At 40.3% G+C, this 26736-nt stretch overlaps 1 protein-coding gene across 1 annotated transcript in view; it reads left to right on the forward strand.

The window, feature by feature from the left end:
- Positions 1-26736, forward strand: part of LOC103745223 (alpha-2-macroglobulin) — a 47258-nt gene that overhangs the window by 4754 nt on the left and 15768 nt on the right. The window contains exons 5-22 of the mRNA XM_008847145.3: positions 203-223; positions 511-679; positions 1192-1276; positions 3289-3409; positions 4100-4214; positions 4335-4444; positions 7252-7413; positions 10024-10251; positions 10892-10955; positions 13640-13782; positions 14361-14510; positions 17211-17378; positions 17828-17933; positions 19405-19528; positions 23943-24171; positions 24793-24919; positions 25413-25534; positions 26098-26149. Of these exons, the coding sequence (XP_008845367.1) occupies positions 203-223; positions 511-679; positions 1192-1276; positions 3289-3409; positions 4100-4214; positions 4335-4444; positions 7252-7413; positions 10024-10251; positions 10892-10955; positions 13640-13782; positions 14361-14510; positions 17211-17378; positions 17828-17933; positions 19405-19528; positions 23943-24171; positions 24793-24919; positions 25413-25534; positions 26098-26149 (2296 nt within the window). The remainder of the gene's footprint in view (positions 1-202; positions 224-510; positions 680-1191; positions 1277-3288; positions 3410-4099; positions 4215-4334; positions 4445-7251; positions 7414-10023; positions 10252-10891; positions 10956-13639; positions 13783-14360; positions 14511-17210; positions 17379-17827; positions 17934-19404; positions 19529-23942; positions 24172-24792; positions 24920-25412; positions 25535-26097; positions 26150-26736) is intronic.

Here is a 26736-nt window from a genome sequence, read left to right on the forward strand (position 1 = left end):
TACCAGTGGCCTAGTAATGTTACCTATGAATTAATTAAAATAGAGCAATTAGAAGTCAAATAACCTAAGTTCAAATTTAACCATGCTAACATCCTGTGTTTTATTATAGAAAAAGTTTTTCTAGATATATTGGGTTATTCCATATACATATCAAAATCGGGAATATTTGAAAACACTTATAAAATTCTTTCTTTTCTTTCAGATTCCACTACTGTACATCCAGGTGAGCAACATGAAACATCCCATAATTAGAAGGAAAGCAATAATTGCAGAGGAAATGCTCTTCTTTAAGGAATTCTTACCGTATCCTAGAAACTTGTCGCTAAGGAGAAGCCTCCATACTCATCCAACAGTGGATGGCTGTAACTCACCTCCCCTTATGACCCCTCACCCTCTCTTCATTTTCCCTCTTTTTGGAGTTTTCATATATTTATCACAATCTCTTCATATATTTATCACAATCTCTGATGTTCTAGACACTTTTATGAATTATGGTTAATTTATCTCTAGGATCCCAAAGGAAATCGCATTGTGCAATGGCAGAGTCTGAAGTTAGAGAGTGGCCTCAGACAACTGTCCGTCCCCCTCTCATCAGAGCCCCTTCAGGGCTCCTACAAGGTGGTGGTGCAAAAGGAAGCAGGTGGAACGGTAGAGCACCCCTTCAACGTGGAAGAATTTGGTATGGAGCGTGGAAAATCATGGGACATTTTCCTTCATATTGAAACTTTTAAGGCTTAGAATTTGAACTCATTCAGATTTTTTTTCCATTTGCCAAGGGTGATTTTGATTTTAGAGTACTAAGTAGTAAAGCAGTTATAGTGAATCCAGTTAATACATCAGTGATTTGTGATTAGAATTTTTATAGCTTATTTTGTAGCAATATTGAATATCCAAAATAAGACGTTGTTTCAGTGGCAAGAGAAGAAAATGAAGGAGGAGGAAGAGGAGGAGGAGGAGGAGGAGGAGAGAAGGTGGGAGGAAGAGAGATTAACTTGCTAAAGTCAGAGCGAGCTGTCATAGTCCTTCAACCAAATCTACATTTTAGAATGAAGTATAAATAAGAGAATAGGGTTACCTTAAAAATATCAGAATATCACTAGAAAGCTGTTACAAAGAACCATAACATCTCAGAGCCTTCTCATCTGGAAAGCAGTCACTAACCTCCGTTATCACGGATGCTTGGATCCACAGTGCTTCCCAAGTTTGAAGTACAAGTGACCGTGCCAAAGATAATCACCATTATGGACGAAGAGGTCAATGTGTCCGTGTGTGGCATGTGAGTTGTGTTTTTTTTTTTTTTAAACTCTTTGAGGAGGAACTGTTTAAGTCAGATTCACCATTTGAAATATTTCTGCTGACTTCTCCAGGAACAGGGGCAACACAGGCACTTTGAGGACTTCAGGAGCATTCCCAGTTGTAGACCATTCTGTTTCGTTTTTGTATTTTTCTTGTTTTCTTTCACGAGCATATGAGCATCTCAACTATCATGGGGTGGGGACTGTTTACAGAGAAGCCACACTGTTAGGAGTGACTCTGAAAGTGAGAAAACTGTACATACACATGCACACATACACTCCAGATACACACATAACACATAGACATACCACACATATATCACATATACGCACACCACACACACACCATATACACACATCACACACACACCCCCACCATTCATGAACACATACACACACAGTATGCACACACATACCACACACACACCATATACATACATACCTTACACACACAGTCACATAAACACACGCAGAGACACAGACACACACACACACACACACACACACACACACACACACACCTCTAGTGCTTAAGAGTACCTGCTTTCTCTTAACCTAACAAAAATACACTACATAGGGAAATGATTGATACATGATTATGGAGGAATTTCAGTCATTAACAAGTCATTTATTTGACCTCACAAGCATTGTGGAAAAAGAGGTTAGATGCAGAATTCATAGGGATAAGCATATAACCAAAATCTCATTTAACTCATCAACTCATTGGCCTCCCTCAGGCCTGTCAATCTGTCTGTGTTGCCATTTTCACTGAGAAGGGTGACATGACCTTTCAGGGTGATCTTTGAGCCTTCAATGTTTCCAGGGTCTTAGGCCCACATTCTTCTGGCTGTGCAGTAGCACTAACAGAAAGAGCAGGCAAAGTGAGAGCCTAGAGCTCACGAGTGCTGTGCACAGACTGTCAGCTGGGCCTCAGAGCTGCTTCAGCGTAACAGCCCCCAAGTCCCCTGAAGCTACTGAGCCAGAGATCCAGCAAATAGAGCTGGAGTAGGGAAATGGGAAAGGAAACGAATGCCCTTGAAAACAAAGCAGTCACCTGTGGCATTTATGACACAGCCCCATTTTTATAAAAAGCAAACAAAAAATATACATAGAGATTTAGATCATGGAGACACCAAATAATAGTTTGGGTTTCTGGGTGGTTCTGAGAATGTTTGCTTCTATTTCTTTTGTGTTTGTTGGTACTTCTTTTCTTCTAAGAATGTAACGTCACCTGTCCTCTCTCCTATGCAGCCTAGCTTGTAATGTTTGTATGTATACATATGAATAGGGGTGAGTGTGGGTATAGGCTATGAAACTAGGAGATCTTGAGAAGGGAAAAGTTCAGGAAGTGTGTGTGTGTGTGTGTGTGTGTGTGTGTGTGTGCGCGCGCGCGCGCGGGAACAGGACATCCAACATAAAAGTGCCAAGGAGGCCATGGGTCAAGGGGAGAGAGGGAGGGGATAAAAGAGGAGGGGAGGAGAATCCAAAAGTGCCATAATGTTTGAAAATCTCATAATGATGGGTCTCATTATTAGTACTAGGTTATACTGTGCATGCTAATCAAAGTTTTTCAAAATAAAAAAAAGTATTTAGTTTTTCTAACAAAAAGAGATTATTAAGATTATATTAAAATTAAAAAATTAAGAACTGCATATGGTGGTGCACTCTTGTAATCTCAGAACAAGGGAAACTGAGGCAGGAGGCTCATGGTTTTGAGGCTACATTGGGCTCCAGAGCTGTCTTAAGATAAATAAAATAATGAAAAAGTGGAAAACGAAAATCATCCCCGAAGAAGAAGGCAGTAATTTCAGCCTGTGGCACCGGAGACTTTCTGTGCCATTATCTGTTTGCTGCTCTGAGCGTGGAGTGGGCCCTGCAGAAGGCAGAGGGAAGAACTGCAAGTGAATGTGCTCTAGCCGAAGGGGACGTGTAGAAGGTGACAATGGGGGTGTCCAGCGTTTGCACTGAGCCATTGACAATGTTCTCACGACAGATACACTTATGGGAAGCCTGTCCCAGGACGCGTGACTGTGAACATGTGCAGAAAATACAGTAATCCTTCTAAGTGCTTTGGTGAAGAGTCACAGGCTTTCTGTGAGAAATTCAGTCAGCAGGTAGGCTTACAACTGCGCCTTCTGGGAGCAAACAGCAAAGGCATTGTTGAAAAGCAGCGGGGTGCAAAGTCAGGAGGAGACCTAGGAGGGAAATTCCATAATACCTATTGGAATTTTTAAAAACATGGAAAACAGTGACTTAGCACAACAGTGATTATTTACCTTTCATAACTGCCCAGTGCATGTGTTCTAGAATGACAGAAGCTGTTGGATGGAGCCGTCCAAAGCCTCCATGGGTATCTACTTCCACGAAAGGAGGAAAGACACAAGTCTTTTTAATCACCTTGGCAGGGAAGGGTGTCAGCTCTGCCCCCCTTCTAGAACCTGTCAGAATGCCCCATCTAGATGCCAGGGAGGTACAAAAATTGCCAGGTAGATGGCCTATTACCAGCTATCTGCCATGGGAGAGAACCCAGCATTTGGTGAAAAATTAGCTCTCTGTTGTAATAAGATTATGCTGAACATTTCTCTGTCATGGCAGACAGTGAGAAATTATACCTATCAACTATACACTGGATACTGTTAGGAGATGTACTAGTAATTAATTTCTGGATAGTGTGCATTGTGTCTTTATACCAGGAAATGCTTAGATTATATTGTCATTCCCCCTAAATTCCATCATATTACCTGACCACTATCTGTCTAGTATAAAATGCATTATATTTTATGCTTCCTTTATTCCCTTATTAGCTAGACAACCATGGCTGCTTCTCCCAAAAAGTAAGAACTAAAGCTTTCCAGTTGAAGAGGCAAGAGTATGAGATGCAGCTGGAAGTGGAGGCCACGGTCCAAGAAGAAGGAACAGGTTTGCATGGCACAGGGACATGGGAGAAGAAAATGAGGAGATCTCTTCCCATAGCCAAAGTATGAACTGTAAGGAGCATCATCCTTCAAGACAATGGACATTTTTCCCCTTCTTTTTCAGGTGTGGAAGGAACTGGAAGAGGGTCCTGTGCAATCACAAGAACTATATCCAAGCTCTCATTTGTGAAAGCAGACTCACATTTTAAACAAGGAATCCCCTTCGTTGGGCAGGTGCAGTATTTTTTTCATTCATCGGTCAAACCATGTACTATCACAAAATTCATATCACAGGTACAATTCCTGCTGAAATGTTCCTGGTTAATATTATCAATTAGTACAAGTTAAGGAAAGAAATATAACCAAATGTTGGTTATATAACCAAAAGTCATAGATTATAAAAATATAGATTATTATGGGGCTGGAGAGATGGCTCAGCAGTTAAGAACGCTCATTGGCTGTTCTTGCGGAAAACCTGGGTTTGAATCCCAGCACCCACATGGCAGCTAACAACTGTCCATAACTCCAGTCCCAGGGGATCCGACAGCCCCTTCTGACCTCTGCATGACACGGGTGCACTTACCTACATGCAGGCAATACACGCACACACATAATAAAAAATATATATTATAAAAATGCATGCATCCGTGTTTAAGTTGTATATGAAATCTATAAAATCATTCTAAAAACTAATCAAAATTAGTATGTTTTTTTCCATTTTTGGAGCAGTATTGTGTGACATTATTCAATCTCTCCATGGTTTACCTAGCAATCTAGGTAACCAGTCTAGATTTTTTATGATATTTTCTCAGAAGGGTCTCAAAATTCATGATGACAAGTTACATTACCCTTCTAATACTAACTTTGCATGGAAATGGAAAGGTAGGTGGTTTTTCTTTTTCTTTTGAAATATTAAAGATTCTGCTGCATCAGAATTTTTGTAAATATTATATTAGTACTAGTTTTCTATAAAAAGCAAGTGTATTTTAAAAGACCAGTAAACAGAGAGGTAAAACACAGTTTGAGATTCCAAGCTTTCATGATGACTTTTCTCACAGATCTACATCAGTTTACTCTTATAGTTTTTCTATTGTAAGCAGATGTGTAAGTGATCTTGGTGACTTCAAAAATCAGAGATGCAGTTGTATATACCTCAGTGGGCAGCTACTGTGTATCATGATCTTTTTTAATTGAAGTTTTGCAAATTTCATGTAACTATATAAATAACATTTTGATCACATTTAGATGTCCTCCCCAGTCTGCATCCCTCCCACCTCCTGCCCCATTTCATCTAAACGCACACATACACACACACACACACACACACACACACACACACACACACATACACACACACGCCTATAGAGTCAAACTTGTGCCCCCAAATGTCCTTCTGTGTGGGTTCATCCACTGGAGACTGGCCAACCCCCAAGAGTTTCACTCTTAAATAAGACTGACTCTCCCCCTCCCAGAACCATCGGTTGCCAATAGTTCCTTCATGCTGGGTTGGGATTTTTCACCTGCCTCCCTTCATCCATGCTGAGATTTTTGTGTGGCTTGGGCTTTCATGGGATGTGTACATGCTGTCAACATTGCTGTGAGTTCATATACATAACTAACCAGTTGTCTGGAAAATTTTGTTTCCCTCTGCTCATCCACCACCTCTGGCTCTTATAATCTTTTCACCTCATCTTCCTTGATGATCCCTGAGCCTTGGGAGGCAGAAGGTTCATCTAACTGTTCTTTTTAGGTATAGGCAGTCTGAAGCCTTTTATTATCTGCAATTTGGCTAGTTGTGGGTCTCTGTGTAAAATGTATCATGTTTTTAATGAAAATGCTACAGCTTAGACTGTGGAGGCTTTAAAAGACAGAAGGGCTAGACTTAAATAGAGAACATTCTGGAAGATTCAGTTATGTTATGATGGCAAAACATTCAGAAACTTTGGCCTCTTCCTAAAGCCAAAGTGCAGCCCACTTAAAACTTCTCAGAAGTATATTATGCTTATTTATAATTTATTGCTTTGAAATAACTATACTATTTCTCATAAGACTCTCTGACCAGAAGACAAAAACTTGGAGCTGAGTTCCTATTCTTCTCTTTCAACATTTAGCTGATACTCTATTAATAAACCTAGATTTTACTGATCATTTATGAATACTGAGCCATGCCAGCCTGTTTTGCTCCCTGTTACCAAAAGTAGCTTACAGCAGAGAAGATTTTGACTATTCTTAACACAAAGAGAGATGGTAGATCTCTGAGATGATAGTTTTGCCAGATATCTTGTTCTGATTATTACATATTACATGAGATATATTCACCTTGGACCTCATAAATATGTTATATGTCCATTAAAAATGAAAATATTTTAAAGTAGCTTATAGTGAAAAAGTCAGTACCTTTACAATATAGACTAAGTTATTTATTTGCCAAATTCAATAGTAACAACTTGGCCTTAAAGCCTTCCTTATTACTAAATGTGTCTTCTTAATTGTACATTTTGTGTATGAGAAGTGCATCATAAAGTCAGCCTACTTTCCAGAAGGTTAAACATCTACGTTGAGAAGCAGGTGCTGTAAATATCAACCTGAGAAGCACACGTGACCTGTATTAGAATTCCTTCTTCATATACTTAATGATAGTTCCTAATACTTAGTCATAGGAAATCAACAGCCTAACACAAGATATGTGCCTGATGCTCAAATATATTTGGATAATGGATTAAAATTTTCTATCACTACTGTCCTCTATACCTCTCTGCTAGTTACATGTAATATGTAGTATTTCTAAAATATTCTGGTCACTCCTGTTTATCCCTGTCACTCTGTATCTCTTCACACTGCCTTGTTTTTCTTCTTAGGGCTGATTGTGACTCACTAAGTCTACATTAATTATATATTTGGCTTCTATATCTTTTGCTAGACTGGATAGATGAACTTTTTCTTGCTCCCTGATATATCCACCGTGCCTAGAATTATGTGCATGCAATGCATAGGAGGCGTTCAAAGTATTTTTATGACAGATGTTTGCTTTTGATCTGCAGGTGCTCTTGGTGGATGGGAAAGGTGTCCCTATGCCAAATGAAATGGTCGTCATCAGAGCAAATTCAGCAAACTATATCTCAAATGTTACCACTGATGAGCATGGCCTAGCAGAGTTCTCCATCAACACCACCAACATCGTGGGCACCCACCTTACTATTAGAGTGAGTTTGGAAAGAAGTTACCAGTGACATGAGCTAATCTTGAAAACAGTTACATCATAAAGAGCTGAAATTTCTAAAATGTGCTTAGGCCTGTGGAAAGAAATAAACCCTATATATTAGAAGCAATTTGAGGTCAACTTCTAATAGTTTTAATAAGGAAGTAATATTGCTATAGCTAAAAGTGGGGTGTCTACCTTGGCAACATTGGCAGGAATGTAAGATGGGGCATATACTGTGGGAAATAGTGCAGCAGTTTCTTAAAAAACAGACAAACAAAAAGAAAAACCCCAAGCTAGTGTTACTATAAAATCCAGTAATCTTACTGTTATGTATATATTATTATTTACCCTAGTGCCCTGTTGCATGACTACAGGTAATGATACTATGATAATGTTTATTTCCAAAAGAGGAAAGAAAGTATTTTAAATATTTTTACCATAAAGAAATAGCAAATGATCATGCTAACAAATAGACACATCTAACCTGATTTAAATATTGCAAAATGTATATATGTATTGAAATAGCATATGGTACCCTATAAATACACAATTTTATGTAGTTTTGTATAAGTTAAGACTTTAATTAACTTAAACTTTAAAAACTGAAAGAAAAATCTTAGCTATTTGTACACATGTTCATGCCCAGATATGGAAATTAACTAAATATCCATCCATAGATGAATGGATAAGCAAAACAAAACATGGAATACACATAATAAAATATTCAGTCTTCAAACAAAAGGAAATCCTGCTACATGCTTCATTGTGGACAAACTTTGAACACATGCTGAGTGAAACAACCCAGTCACAAAAGACAAGTACTATGTGATTTCATTTCCATGAGATTTATGAAGTAGTCAAAGTCATTGAAGTAGAAAGCAATAGTTGGGGCTGGAGAGATGGCTCAGCAGTTAAGAACACTGGTTGTTCTTGCAGAAAACCTGGGTTTGAATCCTGGCACCCACGTGGCAGCTAACAACTGTCTGTAACTCCAGTTCCAGGGGATCCGACACCTTCTTCTCTCCTCTGTGGGCATTGCACGACACAGGTGCACTTACATACATGCAGGCAACACACACATACACATAAAATAAAAACAATAAATAAAATATTTTTTCAAAAAAGAAGGCAATAGTTGTCAGGCCTGGGCCCAGAGACAAATGATTAGTTTCTGTTTAACAGATGAGGAGATTGTTTAATTTTGCATGATGAAAACTTCTGGTGATAGCACAGCAGAGCTGCTGAGCACTGCCTTGACTGTATAGTACAGCTGAAGATGGACTTTATATGTTTTGAGATTTTAACCACATTTTTAGAAAAACATATGGATTCTAGAGTCAAAATCAAACAAACTGGTTAAAAAATGCCAACTAAATCCTATATGAAGGTCAAATAACTGCACAAACCCCTGTACTTCATTTTCTGATGTGTAAAATGAGTGCTTAACCGAGTAGCTATGAAGACTTAATTTAATAGTTCATATTAAAGTACTTGGTGAGCCCTGTTTAACTGTTACAATCCAATCATATAAAAGTACCCATTGTAAAATAATTAGCATTTAATGTCAGATATATTTACTACATAAATTATTGTCTTTATTTTTGTCCTGCTAGTCTGATTTTCCCCCAGATGACCCATTTCTACTATATATCTTATTTTGTGACGCATACACTCTGTTCGAGAGAGGTATAAATATGTGTTTATAGCTATATGGATACACAGCAGATATTGCACTATCATAGTACTAGAAAATCTCTGCCCCTAGGTATGTTGAACTATGAAAGGATAAATAATATATTTAGTTCATTCAGCTTTAAAAGGTATAAGCCTATAATAACTAAAACGTGACTATTAAGCATTTATGAATTAAGAAGAGCTGAGAATGCTTTCTCTGTACCCGACACTATGCTGGTCCTGACAATGAAAACATTTTCAAATGCCCCCTCTTTTAGAGGTCACTACATTGTCACTGGAACATAACAGTGAGATACAGTGCTTTGTTAGTAGCAATATTCACTCCTGGTACTAGGACCTGAGGATGGAAGTAGAGGAAGGCTGTACCGAGCTAAGGAACAACTTGTAGATGAAGAAAAGTAGAGTCTAAAATCATTTAGTCTCTGAGGCGTTAATATTCAGAACTGATTCACCAACTCAACTTTCTAACCAATGCTTTTTACAGAAAATTTCTCAAATCTCTAAGTTCCAGTATTTCATTTATCCATAATACTTAATTGAAGCACATCGTAAGTGAAGCAGCTATTTTGTGAAATGGTTTCTAGGTATTACTGATTCTCCTTTATGGGGTTTTACAGCTTCAGTGTATTTGCATAAATAACAGAGCCAATGGGATTTCAAGACAATGAGTCAGCAAAGATAGGCCTCATTTTAAGCTCTTTATGTCTATAAATACAAACCCCAGGATGATCTGTAGTGTAAATTCACAAACCTATATATTGGAGACAGATAAATTAAGGACCTTTCTCACTTTCATGATATAGGAAAAGACTTCAAACTGCCAGTGAAGGAGGGGCGGTAAACTTAACAGTGTTGTGAGGACAGTGACTCTTGACATATAATGTATTAAAGTAACATTGTTTTTGTACTTCATTAGGCCAAATACAAGGATGACAATTCTTGTTATGGATTCAAATGGCTGGCAGCAGAGAACGAAGGAGCACAACACACTGCTAAAGCGATCTTTTCTCCTAGCAAAAGTTTTGTGCACCTGGAATCCCAAACTGGTAAACTGCCCTGTGGTGAAACTCTGCCAGTCCAGGCACATTATGTTCTAAATGGACAGGTCCTGCAGGAGCTGAAGGAACTGGTCTTCTATTATCTGGTGAGAAGGGAGGCCACTCTATTACTCATTCATGGACAAAGCTCTCTGGGGGGAAGGAATGATGAAACTGGATGCCAGTACTTTGATTTTTTTACACTGTTACTTTATTGATGTGTGTGTATGTGTGTCTGTGTGAACATATGCCATGCATGTGAGTGCTCACACAAGCTAGAAAAAGGCATTGGATCCACTGGAGCTGGAGTTACTGAAGTTGAATCTCCTAACATGAGTACTGGGAACTGAACTCAGGTCCCTTGAAAGAGCATCAATCAGTCCTAACTGCTGAGCTATCTCCAACCCCTGACTTCTCACTCAAGTTCCTTTCAAAAGCTTCACTTCTCTTGGGGTTAATTATTGCCTGCAAGGGCTTAATAAAACAAGCATGTATCAGCCGAGCTTGGTAGCACACACCTTTAGTCCCAGGACTTGGAAAACAGAGGTAGGTGAATCTCTGTGAGACTGAGGTCAGCCTGGTCCACATAGGGAGTTCCAGGCCACCCCAGACTACAGGGACTGTGTAAAAAAAATCAAACTAAACCAAACCTAACAAAAACAAATACCAAGCAGGCAGAATGGAGGTCAGGACTGAAGTAAGATGCCTGATGAGAAAATAAATTTTCATTTATTTCTTGTTTTGCAGATAATGGCAAAGGGAGGCATTGTCCGAACGGGGACTCACGTGTTGCCTGTGGAGCAGGGAGACAGTGAGTACTGCTTAATCTCCACAGCCCTGCTGGGTGCTGACTGCTTGACCTTGTATTGAAAGCATATCAAGAATACTTTCAAACAAAGCTCCTTTCCACCTAAGAGGAAGGAAAGCAATGTGCTTTTTCACCCTTTATCAAATGTTTCCTTTTCTTTAGTATATTTTGTTTATATTACTTAAAATACTGATATTGTTCTGTGTACTATAGTTATTCCAAATTTTCCAACCAGAAATACTTACAGACTCTGTTATCAACATGGGGGTAGGGAGGCATTTCACAATTGTATTAAAAAGAGAGGTGGAAGTTTGGGGTGCTTTACCAGGTCTTGGGCTAAACTGTTTATAGCTCTCTACATGCCTGTTTCTCATTTGAGGGTTGTGATGACTTATGAAGGATCAATTGGATATTTTAACCACTCAGTGGTACCCTACCTATGAATGACTGAAGAACATTGAACTTTTGAAGGCTTCCCATGCTCTGATGGGGCATAGTAAGGACTTGCTAGCAAATATGAATGAATACCCGTTTATTCCTTTGTGCCAACAGAGAAGCAGCACAGTACACTTGGTGATGCTTAGTGCAGCCTCTACAGACTGTTCACAGGCATCAAAAACTAGCTTCTTTAGGAGCATAGGCTTCCTCTTCAGGAGAAAAGGAGAAAGAGGATAAAAGCATGAGTACTTTATATTGGGCCTCACAGCCTCAGACTTTCCTAACGTATGGAATCTAGAATGAGTTTTGGTGAAGGAGATGCTGCGATACACTCAGGTGACATTTAAGTCTTGAGTCGACCAGCTAAAGCTCAAAATTGGTGACAAATCAATATATGATTTATATAGGAGAGAGGCTTTCTCTTTTTTTGTAAATTTTTTATTGAATAAGTGTATTTCATACAGAATATCTTATTCAGTCTTAATCGTCTTTATACCTCCTTGCCACTGACATCTTTCCATAGCCCCCCCCATTGGGATAAGTCAGGAGTGCCTGGAATGTAGAGCATGGCTGCCAGTGTGGAAGCCTCCTAGTGAGGATGGCAGGAAACTGGCCAGCTCCATTCTAGATACACTGTCTCTCACCCACCAACCCCCAAGCAAAACTATTAGGCCTCTAATCCTTTAATCCTAACTGGGTCTCTTGTAGATCATGTGACTGGAGGACAGGACAAAGGCACGTAGCCTTAGAAGCCCTCTCCCTCCCCCTACCTGCCTGGCCACCAGAAAACCAACCTCGCTGCATGAGGCCTCCTCCCCCCACTGGTCTCTCTCCTTGCCCTGACCTTCTGCTATGGAACCAATGCGCAAAGGTCTCCCCGTAGCAGTGGAGTTCGGGCAGAGGGGAGGCCAGCACACCCCATCCATCCATTCTGCCATTTGTGTTAAGGCCTATCGAGTCAAGTTAGTGTCTCCAGACATCCCTCAGTGCAAATTCATCCACCCGCTGCATGAGGCCTCCTCCCCCCACTGGTCTCTCTCCTCGCCCTGACCTTCTGCTATGGGACCAATGCGCAAAGGTCTCCCCGTAGCAGTGGAGTTCGGGCAGAGGGGAGGCCAGCACACCCCATCCATCCGTTCTGCCATTTGTGTTAAGGCCTATCGAGTCAAGTTAGTGTCTCCAGACATCCCTCAGTGCAAATTCATCCACTGAGATCTAGGCAGCCTATCTAGAGTCCCTTCATTTAAGAAGATCAGCTCTTCCTCACCCAGAAGTAATCAGCTGCCAATAATTCTTCGACTAAGATTGGGGCTTGTTGCCCATTTCCATAGTTCTGTGCTGGGGTTTTGTCTGCCTGAGTTTGCACAGGTCTTGAGCATGCTGTAGGTTGATATGAGAAGGAGCTTGTAGGACTCTGCTTCCATATGGTCATCCACCTCCTCCCTGGTTCTTAAAATCTTTCTGCTCCCCTCTTCAACAATGGTCCAGGTTGATATGAGAAGGAGCTTGTAGGACTCTGCTTCCATATGGTCATGCACCTCCTCCCTGGTTCTTAAAATCTTTCTGCTCCCCTCTTCAACAATGGTCCCTGAGCCCTGGGTGGGTGGAGGTTAATATGAGTCCTGTCCAAGAACCCACACTCTGCAGACTCACTTAGTCTCCATGCTTTGGCTATTTGTGACCTTCAGTGTTCCTGGCCTTCTGTTACATGAGGGAGCTTCATTGATGAAAATTGTGATATTCATTAGTGTCTTCTTTACCCCTTCCTCTTTGTTCCATGAGCCTTAGGTATAGAAGTTTCATTGTAGATGTGCCACTTAGGCCTGGGCAATTGACAGACAATGTCTGTGGGTGACCAGTTGTGGAACTCTGTAATAAACTCTGTTGCAAAAGAAGGTTCTTTGATGAGTGGTGACTGGGATACTTGCCTGTAAATATAAGGATCTGTACCAGCCATGTGTATTTGGCTGTTTATAGTGCCACACATGTGTTTCCTCCCATTGAGTGTGACGTTTAATTTTGGGGGTAATCAACAGCTACCTAGTTAAAGAGAGGCTTTCTTAGGATTGTCTTCTCTAAAGCCAGAGTTCTGAGAGGTGGTCATTCATCTATTATGTCTACTGTCTATTGTGTTTACTAATAGCAGCAGTCAATAAGAACAGATTCCTAGAATGTAATAAAGTAACTTTTACTTTCACTCTGGGATATGTCTAACCCATGTTTTCTTCCTCTCATTCTCTATGCTCCAGTGAAAGGTCATTTCTCCCTATTGGTCCCTGTGGACTCAGACTTGGCTCCTGTGGCTCGATTGCTCCTTTATACCGTTCTACCTGATGGGGAAGTGATTGGGGACACTGCAAAATATGAGGTTGAAAACTGTCTGGCTAACAAGGTTGGTGCTTTCTATCATAAAATTTCAGCATTTAAAACAAGAAGCTACTATTATTATCAATTATTTTATACATTTGAGGATCGAAGTATAATGGTTTAAATGAAGGTCCCAGAAACTTTCTGCAAGGTCACTGCAGAGTCACAGCTTGGTTTTCAAAATCATCTGTGCAGCGTTGACTCTTACCATATGGGACAGCTAAGTGTGCTTGCTCCTTCTGTGATGAAATATTAGCAAGTGTGCAACTAGGTTTAAAGACCACAAATAGCCAAAACTAAAACACGGGCAAATTTAGACCCACTTGTATTCCACTTATCCAGAATTGACACATAACTCTTTGTATAGCAAAGGTTAAAAAGACACTTAAATGACCAGTTTATAAGAATCATTAGAAATAACTACAGTGGCTTCACTACATCCTGAGAATCAAAGCCAAGTGGAGGGAACAAAAAGCTTTACTCTGCTGGTGTAATGCCAATCACCATGAAGTAGTTATGCATCGAAAGTGAGGTGCACCTGGAAAGTAGCACATGGTTAAATTTAGAAATGAACTTTTCTGATCCCTGTCTTCATTATCACAGGTGGATCTGAGCTTCAGCCCAGCACAAGGTCTTCCTGCCTCTCACACCCTCCTGCGAGTCACTGCTTCTCCTCATTCCCTCTGTGGCCTGCGAGCTGTGGACCAAAGTGTGCTGCTCATGAAGCCCGAGGCTGAGCTCTCTGCATCCTCGGTGAGTTCCTGTCAGTAGTGGGGATCAGGTAAGGCCATGAAAGGGACTTGAAACAAGAAGAAATGCCCAAGTCAGGTAAGATCTCTTAAAGCTATAATCTAGTCACTGGCAGGTTAGTAGTTTTGAGCTCTTTTATGTGCACTTTGTTTAATGAAAAAGATAACCGCATGCAACCTCTAATACCCGATTATTTCCTCCCTCACACCACTAGCTTCTGCAGGAGAAAAATGGTAAAAATGTATTGCTTGATATATTGAACCAAGCAAATCAATATTTTGAAATGATAAAAATGATAAAATTAGCCCCAAAGAGTTATGGTTCAAACATTAATACATTGCTCTGGGCCACACGGCAACACAACCCCATCTTGACTCTGTTAAGCCACTCAGTTATGCAGTGCTGGAGAGAATGCAAGGCAGGTGGTGGAAAGTGGTACAAGAGAGGAACAGAGATGCGAAATAAAAAGCAAGTTATCAGGGAGGTTAATCAGGGAGGTCATTAATAAATTATATTTATGTAATGTAAAAGAAACCATGTACTACCCAGAGGGCATGAAGCCCATAGCTCCATGCAACCAATAATGTTTGTTTTCAAATGAATTGTGACATTTTGGAAAGCCTAAATGACAGTGAGGCTTTTGCATGAGCCAAGGCTTAGTGATCCATTTGTGTGCACTAAGATTGCACAGGTTCAGTGATATTTCAATTTCTGTTTTCATAAGAATTATATCAACTGAAATTGTGAAGGCTCCAAGTTAAACATCCTTCCTGAAAAGGATATTGTCTCTGATGAATAAATATTAGGAAAGTGAATCACTGTATGGTACATGACATTGAGAAATGAAATACTTTAAAGAACAAAGTTAATAGAAGATATAACAAACTGATAGACTGTTATCCATAACGACTTTACAGTATATACCAAAAGTAGCTTGCTTAAAGCTTAAAATTTTCAGTATGAGACCAACTGGGATATCTTCTTACTGAAGTTTTTATTTATCAAAATTTTACAAAGAGAAATTATATATTTGTAGTTCTATAAAAATACAAATATAGGGCTGGTGAGATGACTTGGTGGGTAAAGACACTTATTGCTGATCCTGACAACTTGAGTTCAAGCCCCAGAACCCATCTAATGGAAAGACAGAATTGACTCCCACAAGTTGTCCTCTGACTTCACATGCTTATGTGCACACACACACAAAATAAAATAAACTGTAAAGCTTTAAAAAAGAAAATAGAAGTATAAGAAAACATTACTTGATCTAAAATTTTATTAATTATTATATTATTGTGTGTGTGCTTTTATGATGTGTGTGTGTGAGTGCCATGGCACCCATGTGGAGGTCAGAAGACAACTTTCAGGAGTCAGTTCTTTCTTTATACTGTGGATTCTAGGGATTCAACTCAGGTCCTCAGGCTTGTGTGGCAAGTGCACCTCCTGAGCCATTTCACCAGCCCATGCTTCTTGGTCTTTATAAATGGTATTTCCATTGAAAATATTTAAAAAATTATACTATTTCAGTAAGCAAGGGAATATGTAGAAAGATAACTTTTGTTTTACATTCGCATACCGTGATTTTGTACTTGTCAAAGTTTAAAAATGACAACTCCGATGGACGTAGAAGGTAGACTGTCCTAGTAATCTGTTAACCATCAAGCAGGTGCTTTCAGGTGTTTTGCAATCAGATATGAGCTCTTCTCAACCCTTCATTAGCATTTTACTAATAGAACAGTTGGTGCCTAATAGTGTAAGTCATTCATCGAACACATATTTATTTAATGCTTACTGGTTCCAGGAGCCATACTAAGTGCTAAGAATCAGTTGTGAGCTACTGGGGGGATAAAAATTTGTGCCTCATAGAATTTGCATTTTTTTAAATAATTGAAATAGACAATAATGATAAACTGCGTTGGAAAAAAATAAAGCATGGAAGGAAAATGGGGGCGGGTGTTAAGAAGGAGTTGCCTTTGAGAAATGCAATCATGCTGTTGACTTGGCTAAGCTAGTCTTTTCAATCAGTGTTTGCCTCCTGAGAATGCAGTTCAGTGCATCTTTCAGCATTTAAGCCTCGTTTACTTCTCTCAGCTAAATACATTTGAAAGCATTGCTTCCCACATTTCAGAGTTAAACATTTATGAACTGTATAAAGATCAGGAGCATTTTGTCTCCATGAATAAAACTCTAGAAAATACTCTTGCCTCCAGTGTAGAGGATATTTATGGTACTTCTCCATGTGCCTATTTGGGACACGTACCCATTGTTAGATTCAGAGGCAGTTGCTAACCACTATATATAGAACTATCATTCCATTCAGTCATTCTAGAACTTTGTACAATGGGCACCCATGGCACTACTCAATTTCTCAACTAGTAAGGCTTCACTTCATCTTAGTATTTACTACAGTCTTTGCCTCTGAATGGTGTAACCAAGTATTATGACTCCTGGTTAATTAAATGGAGAATACATTAGTTTCCAGAATGGTTAAACATCCTTAAAAGAAAACACTTTGGGTTGTTTATAATATCACACATAAAATAATTACTGTTGAATGAGAAGATGATCCATACCACTTTAGAAATTACTCAGGCAATGAGGGTGCTCAAAGGAAGCTTGGTGCTGATTATTCCTGTTCTTTTCTTCTTGCATGTTAATAAAAAGCTGCCAATAAGTTAGTCTTTGTGCCTTGCATTTGTACAGGTTTATAATCTGCTACCAGTAAAAGACCTCACTGACTTCCCTGAGGGTGTGAATCAGAAGGAGGAAAGTGGTGAAGACTGTGTCAGTCTCCACAATGTCTACATTGATGGAATCTTGTATTCCCCAGTGCAAAATACAGATGAAGAAGACATGTATCAGCTCCTACGGGTAAGCTCCTTACATTGCAGATAGACAGTTCTGAAGGCTCTTGAAACACTATGTATGGAAGGCATCATTTATTTAAATGCTTTCTTATCATGAAACAGGGAGAGTAAAGGAGTGAAGAGACTTCCTTCAGCAGATCTACCAAAACCAGCAGAGCTGATCTTTCCAGTGGGGCAGTCTCTCCAGCCCATTACTGGGATTTTTGACAATTAATAGAGTTGTCTTTCTTATTGAAACTCTTTGCTTTGATATATTTAGAAATATCACATAAAATCCTTGCTGTTGAATGAGTTTAAAGCACAAAATAAAATTATCTCCACAAGTATACTGATGTTCCTTCTCCACAAGTGAACACTGAAAGTTTAGTATTTAGATAACTAGACTGCGTGTTAAATTTAAATGGAAGGAAGTACGTATGTATGTGCCTGACTATGTGATCATTTCTTTTATAGGATATGGGCTTAAAGGTGTTCACCAACTCAAAGATTCAAAAACCCAAATTATGTGCACAGCTTGATGAATATGATCATAGAGGCTTTATAGCTTCAAATTTAAAAGGTTAGTGCTTAAAAATAAAGATGAAAATAAAAATAAAGTTCTAAAACTGTGATCAAAATTAACAAGAAAAGACTTGATTAAGATGTATTAAGGCTCTTGGTCAATGTTCATAACAATTTCAGCTGAAATCTGATAGTGTCATGTCTCTTACAAATTTAACTCTGGAGAGAATAGAAGGCAGATTGTACAAAGGGTTCGAGAGCTGTACAGATCCAGGACAGATGCAAAATAAAGGACTGAGGAGTCAGAAAATCATTCATGAAGAACCAGCTGCTAATAAATGGAGATGAATGGATTGATAGAGAAGAAAAAAGACTTTCCAAGAGTTAAGCAGTGAAAACAGTGTCAGAACTGCAGAACAGGACTGCATTCTCCTCAGTCGAATAAAGAGCCTCTTCAGCTGCTCCAAAGCATCAGTGAATATTCATGCTAGAACCACACATATCCCTCAAATATGTAAACAATTTCCTTGCTGGATCAGTAATCAGCATTTATTTAACTTTATAGTACCAATTAATGATCCAAAACAAGTTGAGTGTAGATAAAAATGTCAAAAATCAAGGAAAACATTTGGTGAGAATCACTTAGCTCTTCAAAGCTTATTACAAAGAGTTGAATATTTTTATTTATAAATTGTAGACTCCTTTAATAGATTTATAGTAAATGCATCTATTCTCCACCTATCTATCCACATTTCTCTATGTACATTTTCCTATCATCTATCATCTATCTGTCTATCTATCATCTATCATCTATCTATGTATCTATCTGTCTCTATCTATCTATCTATCTATCTATCTATCTATCTATCTATCTATCTATCTATCTATCTATCTTCCATCTATCTACCTATTCATCCATCCATCTATTCTTCCATTTACTACCTACCTATCTGTGCATATTTTCCCCAGAGAAGTGGCTGTTAAGTATTTACCAGCACTTTATTAGCCGAGGTGGTATTATGGGAGAACTGACATGTTCTGACTCAGTGTGGAATACACAGCTTTTTCCTATTCTTGATCCTCTCATTCCTGTAAACCATTTTTCAAAACTACTACCAGAATATCTGCACTATAGTTTTTCTTTGAGCTTACAGAGAAACATGCCAGTGGCAACCCAGACTCCTGCCTTCCTCCCCACCCAATACCCTAGGTCTGTCCATTTGGCCTAGTGGAGAGTAGTGTCCTAGACTTCGCAAGGCCTCCCTCTCACAGACGATCCAAGGTTTTCTGCCACACTTGTTGCATTCTGTGCTAGTAATTCTCTTTCCCACAGTTTAGCTTGTTCTAATACCTCAGAATTCAACTAAGATATCACTTCCTCTAAAAAGCTTTCTTGATTCCTGTATGCCCATTTCTGACTCCTATTTTACCACCTTGTTCTTTCAGCGGTAGCACTTTATAGTATAGCATGATCTTTCATAAAGTTTATCTTTGGATTTATTGTCCCTGTCTTCTCTCACCCTGGATAGCATCAGTTGAATATCGTGTTGGAAGTTCAGGCCTCATGGAGCTTAAACAGGTTTCAGCACCTCCCAAAGAGAGTACACGGAAGTACTTCCCTGAAACATGGATCTGGGACTTGGTGGTGGTGGAGTAAGTAATCTCTTTATATATAAGATGCAGCAATATAGATCCTTCACAGTTTTGCATTCGTAGTGAATTTTTCTTTCTTAATATATATGTTTAGGATGCATAACATGACATTTCATATTGATATGATGGTTAATACAGTCAAGCAAATGAACATGTCTTCACCTCGCATTGTGATCTTTTGTGGATGTGTGGTAAGAGAAGGTAGAGTCCATCCTCTTAGAAAGTTACCAGTACACAATACAGAACTGTTAATTATATTCTTTGCACTGTATGTCAGATCTCTCTATCCATCCTATGTGACTGCAGCTTTGTACCCTGGCACCTTCTTCTATTCATTACCCCAACCACCATCTGCTGCCTCTATGTATTAAGCACTTTTAGATTATACGCAAGTGAAATCATAACAGCATTTTTCTTTGGCTTCTTTCATTTAGTATGTTCTTCAAGTTTATCTACATTGTCACAAATGTCAGGATGACCTTGTGTGTGTGTGTGTGTGTGTGTGTGTGTGTGTGTGCGCGCGCGCGCGTGCGCGCACATGTGTGTGTGTGTGCATGTGTGTATGTAGGGGAGTGCACACCAGTGCATAAGCTTGTGAGATGCATGTGTGTATGGAGGCCAGAGGTTGAAGCCAGGTGTCTCACCTTATTTTTTTAGGTAGGGTCTCTGGAGCTCACCAATTATGAATAGACTATTTGGCCAGCAAGCTCCTGGGATCTGCCTGCTTTGACCTCCCTCCCAGTGCTGGGGATCAGGCCTTCATGTTTTTGCAGCAAGCCCTTTAACTACTGAACCATCAGCCCGCGCTAGGATGGCCTATTTAAAGGCTGGGTAATATTCACATATCACAGTTTCTTTATCACATTAACTAGCAACAGATGCTCTGGTTGTTTCTATATTTTGCCTGTTGTGAATGAACTTACCATGGGCATAGAAGCACATATACCACTATGAGCTGGTGACATCAAAAGACTTTCTAGCTCATAAGTAGTTCCTTTTTACTTTAAAAAGGAGTCCCTAAAGTTATTTAAAATGATTGTACTAAGTCACATTCCTTCCAACAACACACAAAGCTTCTTTCTTTTATCCCCACCAGGGTTTTTCTTTTATCTAGTCTTTTTAAAGCATATTTTATTTATTAATTTTATTTTATGTGTATGAGTGTATTGCCTGCATGTGTGTAAGTGCACCTGTGTTGTGCAATGCCCACGGAGGTCAGAAGAGGGCATTGGATCCTCTGGAAGTGGAGTTAAGGATGGTTATTAGCTGCCATGTGGTTGCTGGAAATTGAACCTGGGTCCACTTCAAGAACAGCCGGTACTCTTAACCACTGAGCCATCTTCCCAGCCCCATCTCTTGTCTTTTATAGTGATTGCTCTAATAGGTGACTTTGATTTGCTTTTTCCCTGGTGATTAGTGATGTAGAACACCTTATCGTGTATCTGTTTGGTTGTCCCTGTATCTTTTTTGTAAAATATCTATACATTAGCCTGCCCACTTTTAAATCATATTATTGTGTGTTTTTATTTGCTTTTGAATTGTGTGAGTTCCTTATAAATTATGTATATTAATCCCTTACTAGACACATGGTTCACAAGTCTTCCTAACTATAATTTAGTACCTGTACCTTAACTTCTCTCTGTTACCTCTACCTCCTATTCCCGCTCCAGCCTTTAGTGAGCACTATTCTATTTTTTTCTATGAAATCAGCTATTTTCACATTCCACATGTGAGTGACACATGCAACATCTCTCTTCTATGCTCCTATTTCACTTAACACGGTATCCTCAGGGAGAATTGAGGAGGTGGGTTCACTCTGTACAAAGCTGAGAAGAGGATCTGGGACAATGCTTCCACTCTGGTTCATTTTGGACACACTCAAACTCATCATGTTATTCTTATTTGCCCCTGGGGGCCAAGCTTATGGGGTAGGTCGCTTGACCCCCGGCGTGGTGTGTGCGGGCACCCTGGGGTCTCCGCCACACCTGGCTAATCCCGGCGTGAGTCTGGCTGCAAGCGATGTGGGGAGCGCGCCTGGACTCCCAGGCGCACTCACTCTGGATGTGGCCCAGGGTCAGGTGTGCGTGCACTCTCCCGCCGTGGTTCTGGTCCCGCTGGCTAGCCACTGGCGGGCCTGGCCGGCCGCGCCTCTCTGGAGACAGCAGGTGCGCAGACTTCTCTGATGCTGGCTGTAGCTGATAGCTACACACTTCTCTGGAGCGGAGAGCTTCCTCTGCTACTAGAGTATTATCTAGTCGGGATCCGGCCCCTATTACACCCTTGTGCCCTTCCTCAGGATTGCAGAGTCCTGGCCAGTGAGCTCCACCGGGAAGAAGCACGGAGGCGGCGAAAGCTGGGGTATCCGTGGGTCGGTAACGGAGAGTGCTGCTCTCCGGTGAGATCAGGTCGCCGGTAGTAAGACACAGGACTCAAGACACGGCTTAGTCTGTGTTTACTGCTTTATTGTATCTCTGCTCCTTGCTGTCCAGCGCTCTCCTGATCCAGCTTTCTGGGACCCAATATCCGGGACCCCGTCTCTGACCTGATCTCCTGGTCCCAGTCTCTGACCTGTTCTCTTGGTCCCAGTCTCTGACCTGATCTCCTGGTCCCAGTCTCTGACCTGTTCTCTTGGTCCCAGTCTCTGACCTGATCTCCTGGTCCCAGTCTCTGACCTGTTCTCTTGGTCCCAGTCTCTGACCTGATCTCCTGGTCCCAGTCTCTGACCTGTTCTCTTGGTCCCAGTCTCTGACCTGATCTCCTGGTCCCAGTCTCTGACCTGTTCTCTTGGTCCCAGTCTCTGACCTGATCTCCTGGTCCCAGTCTCTGACCTGTTCTCTTGGTCCCAGTCTCTGACCTGATCTCCTGGTCCCAGTCTCTGACCTGATCTCCGACTATTAAGAGAAGACTAGCATATTTATATACCATGGGGGTAGTGGTAAAAGCTTTTAGATACTTTGTGAGATATTCTATTTACATGTGGAAGTGGGTTTCTGCTAGTCTATTGTCTACCTGTAAAAACCACACACAGGAAGGCATGGTATACATAGAGCCAAAGGCCATGTTTATGTCAAGGCATCTGTGGTGGCCACTTCAAAGGGAGAGACGGGAAAGATGCCAGAAAGCACCTTGCTATGAAAAGGAGCCCGCGGCACATTCCCGAGCTGCATGAGCTGTCCAGTGTGAAGGGGCTTCGACTTTTGCATAACAGAGGTCTCCCAACACAAGCTTAATATCTTCTTCTGCTTCCGGAGAAAGACAAGTTGCTTGGGCACAGATCTATCTCTGGAGCCATCCAGCAGAAGGAGGAATAAGACAGGCCCAGGTATCAATTCAGGTTCCCAGAGAACCAAGTGCTAATTAAACAACTGGGTAAAGCTGGGTCATTGTCTAGTGAAACTTATTCCAGGGAAAAACTAGATGCTGAAAGGTTCTCTTGTTCTCTTTGCACTGAGCCCTGGAGAAAGCCACTGAAAATGCTCACATCTCTTTGTTCTCCATGGTTTTGGAGGTCTTCAGAATGCAAGCACATCCCTTCTTCAAGATAGGCGATTTAGGAGGCAGACCCCTTGGGTAGGAACTTGAAAATCTGAGGTGCTTGATACATTGATGTAATCCTTCCAAGCAGAAACCAGAAACTAGTTTTATCACTGAAACAAGCCAGGGGCAGAAGGAAAGGGAAGTGCCTACCTTTTCCATTCAAGCCCCTGAAAGTCTGCTGTTTGTCTCTCTTCTTCCAAATGGGGTAAAGTCCAATCCTCCTCAGGCAACATGTGGGTAAATAAGCTCCTTCCAGGGAGAAACTGAAAGCTCTTATCTAATTTGTCAGTGTTCAAGGACTTTTAAATTCATTGCTGTTTTCAGGAGAGGTTTATCATGTTGCTGATACAAAGTCCTGTTAACCTGTTGAGTTGGCAGTAAGAAATTTTGAATAAATTTAATTCTAATAGTCTAGAATATAGGCATAAGGACTAAACATAAACAATTACTGTACATATTACAAATATGAGCCTTTTATCAGTAAGAAAGCATGGATTAGACATAGAATCATGCAGGCCAACTATACATAGTAGTAGCAGAACTGAAGACTTTAAACCTGTCAAAGTGGAATAATATTTTCCAACAGAGAAGTTAAGAACAATATCAAATTGCATACTCAGTTTTTAACTATGCTGTCTATAAAAATTTTTGTTACAACTCTATCTACAGATGATTCTGATATAGACTAGAAACAAAAACAGATTTAGAAGAAAAGCCTACTATTTTCCCTTGGCAAGTCTTGACTGTGCTGTTCATTATTGTCATTTCTATTGAGTGTGTTCAAGTGATGACAATATAGAATCGTTTATGAGTTTTCTTCCCAGGAGGGATTTATTTATCTGCTCACTTTCTCTCTTTCACACCCCCACCCTCCCAGCTCATCAGGAGTGGCTGAAGTGGGAGTGACAGTCCCTGACACCATCACTGAGTGGAAGGCCGGAGCCCTCTGCCTGTCCAACGACACTGGACTTGGCCTCTCTCCCACGGCCTCTCTCAGAGCCTTCCAGCCGTTCTTTGTGGAGCTCACAATGCCTTACTCTGTGGTCCGTGGAGAGGCCTTCACACTCAAGGCCACTGTAATGAACTTCCTTCCCACATGTATCCAGGTGAGGATTTCTTGCCTAAATTGAGCACAAGTTTATTAAAAGTCACATTCTTGGAAATACAGAAAATATCTATAATATATGATCAATAGAGGAAGAATATTATGAGAAACATGTTCATATGCTATATAAACTATGAACCAAATTGCAAAACACAGCTTTAATTTTATCATAATCCTTTAAAGTTAGACAGCTTACACAGTATAAAGATGTCTTATGAGGACAACAAACATCACTTCTCTCCTTTCTCATATTTTTGAATTTTGTAAGATTCAACTTTTTCTACATTCTTACATATTTAACTTTCCCCAGTTAAAAAGCTGTTTGTGAGCACCAAATATGTATAGGTCTTATGTACCCTACTGAGCTGAGGGAGTGGCGAGGCTTCCAGGAGAGCGTCCATCCAGGAAATATTTCTTCATTATTGCTCTTGTGACCTCACTATGTGAAAGACCAGTCTACCCTCTAAATACTAAGGTGTGTCTGCAAGATCCTCCTCAGTGTACCATAGTAACGAATCTTTGTCTTCTTGGTGTTAGGCAACCTGAAATCTAACCACCTTAAATATGCTTCCATTTAAACCTGTGCTGGTCTGCTCTACTCCTGTTTATTATGTTGTTCCAGGTTGCTGTAGAGCTGGCTGCCTCTCCCAAATTCCTAGCTGTCCCAGTGGAGAAGGAGCAAGGGTCTCACTGCATCTGTGGGAATGGGCGGCACACTGTGTCCTGGGCAGTAACCCCAAAATCCTTAGGTGAGTAGCAGACTCCCAGAGAATTGCTTATCACAGTGGGCACCTCACAACCAGTGCTACTTCTCCCAGGCGAAGACCCCAGAAGGGAGGCCTTTTTCCTTTGCCTTTCATTCTAGGATGCCAAGTACTGTCAGATATGGTGTGCATGCCTATAATCCCAGCACTTAGAAGGCAGAGGCAGGGAGATCGTGACTTCAAGACTGATCTTGCCTACATACTGGAACCTTGTCCCAAACACGATGCAACAGAACACAACCACCACCGCAACAAAATGAAAGTCATTTCTTGTAAGACAAGAGCCTAAGAGATCCACACTTCCACGTCTCTGCCTTCACTTTGGACTCTAGTGTCACTAAACTCCAATTTACCTTCCTTCCATCCTCCTCCCCTTGTGTATTTATGAAACAAAAGCTTACTCTTGTAAATCTTGAATTTGGAAGCATGGAGGAAGAAGAATATATACTCATCTCTACTTGGCTCCCCCCACCCCCAGGAAATGTGAATTTCACTGTCAGTGCAGAGGCACTCAAGTCTCAGGAGATGTGTGGGGATGAAACACCAACAGTCCCTGAATATGGAAGGAAAGATACCGTCATCAAGCCCCTGCTGGTTGAAGTAAGTAACCCCGCCCATCTGGCATGGCACACTGAGATGCAGAAGATCACTGTGGATCTAGTTAGGGGGCTAACATTTTTTGAGGGGTGGGGTTACCTTTTTGAGTTAACAATGCATGGTCCATAATAATATTTATAGTATTTATAATAATTTACACATGTATATATACTAAAAATAGGGATAATGTATGACTAGTTCACAACATATTTTCTATCATCTATATCTACCTATCATTTATCTATCTCTCATCATCTATCTATCTAATCTATATATATATATATGTATCATCTATCATCTATCATCTATCTATTATCTATCTACCTTCTATCTAATCTATTTTTCTTATCTGTCTTCTTGTTATTTACCTTCTTTAACTTTCTCCTCTTATCTCCTTCATAATGCTTATAATTAATAGAAACATTTCTATTAGTTCTTTATATATTTCTTTATATAAGTACAGCAAATTCTTCTCTTCATTAGTTAGAAGTCTGTTGTCTCTCAATCAACACATATGTTTTGAAGCTCACTGCACTTCACCTAACTTTTCTTTCTTTTGTCTAAAGCCTGAAGGACTAGAGAAAGAGGTGACATTCAACTCCCTGCTTTGCCCATCAGGTAAGCCTCAACCATGGTGGTTGACTAGCATTGACTAAAGCTTGGATAATATTTGAAATTCAAAGATTGTTTTTAATATTATCTACACTTTCCTTGTAGAATAAAACCTGAAGTACCATCAACACGTGTAATAAATGAGGGAGAAACTGGTTCTCAAAGAGGCCAATGCATGGTTGTGCCTGCCTGTAATCCCAGTACTTGGGTGGCTGAGACAGGGGAGCCAAAACAAAGAAAAAACCCCATCATAGCAAGCAGAGGCTTCTTTCTATAAGGATCAAATTCCTTTTCTATCCTAATATATATCCAGTTCTTTCAACACCAAGTTTTTAAAATTATTTTTATTTTATGTGTCTTAGTGTATTTCCTACATGTGTGTAAGTGTACCCACATTGTGAAATATCTGTGGAGGTCAGAGAGGGCCCCAGATCCCCTGGAACTGGAGTTATGGACAGTTGTTAGCTGCAGTGTGGGTGCTGGGAACTGAACCAGGTCCTCTGCAAGAGCAATCAGTGCTCTTAAGTGCTAAGCCATCTATCTCTCCAGCCCCTCAATGCCAATTTTTAAAATAATTCTCCTTTTCTCATTAT

Source organism: Nannospalax galili, unplaced genomic scaffold (assembly GCF_000622305.1).
Source record: "Nannospalax galili isolate Female #2095 unplaced genomic scaffold, S.galili_v1.0 scaffold1711, whole genome shotgun sequence".
Classification (NCBI taxonomy): Eukaryota; Metazoa; Chordata; class Mammalia; order Rodentia; family Spalacidae; genus Nannospalax; species Nannospalax galili.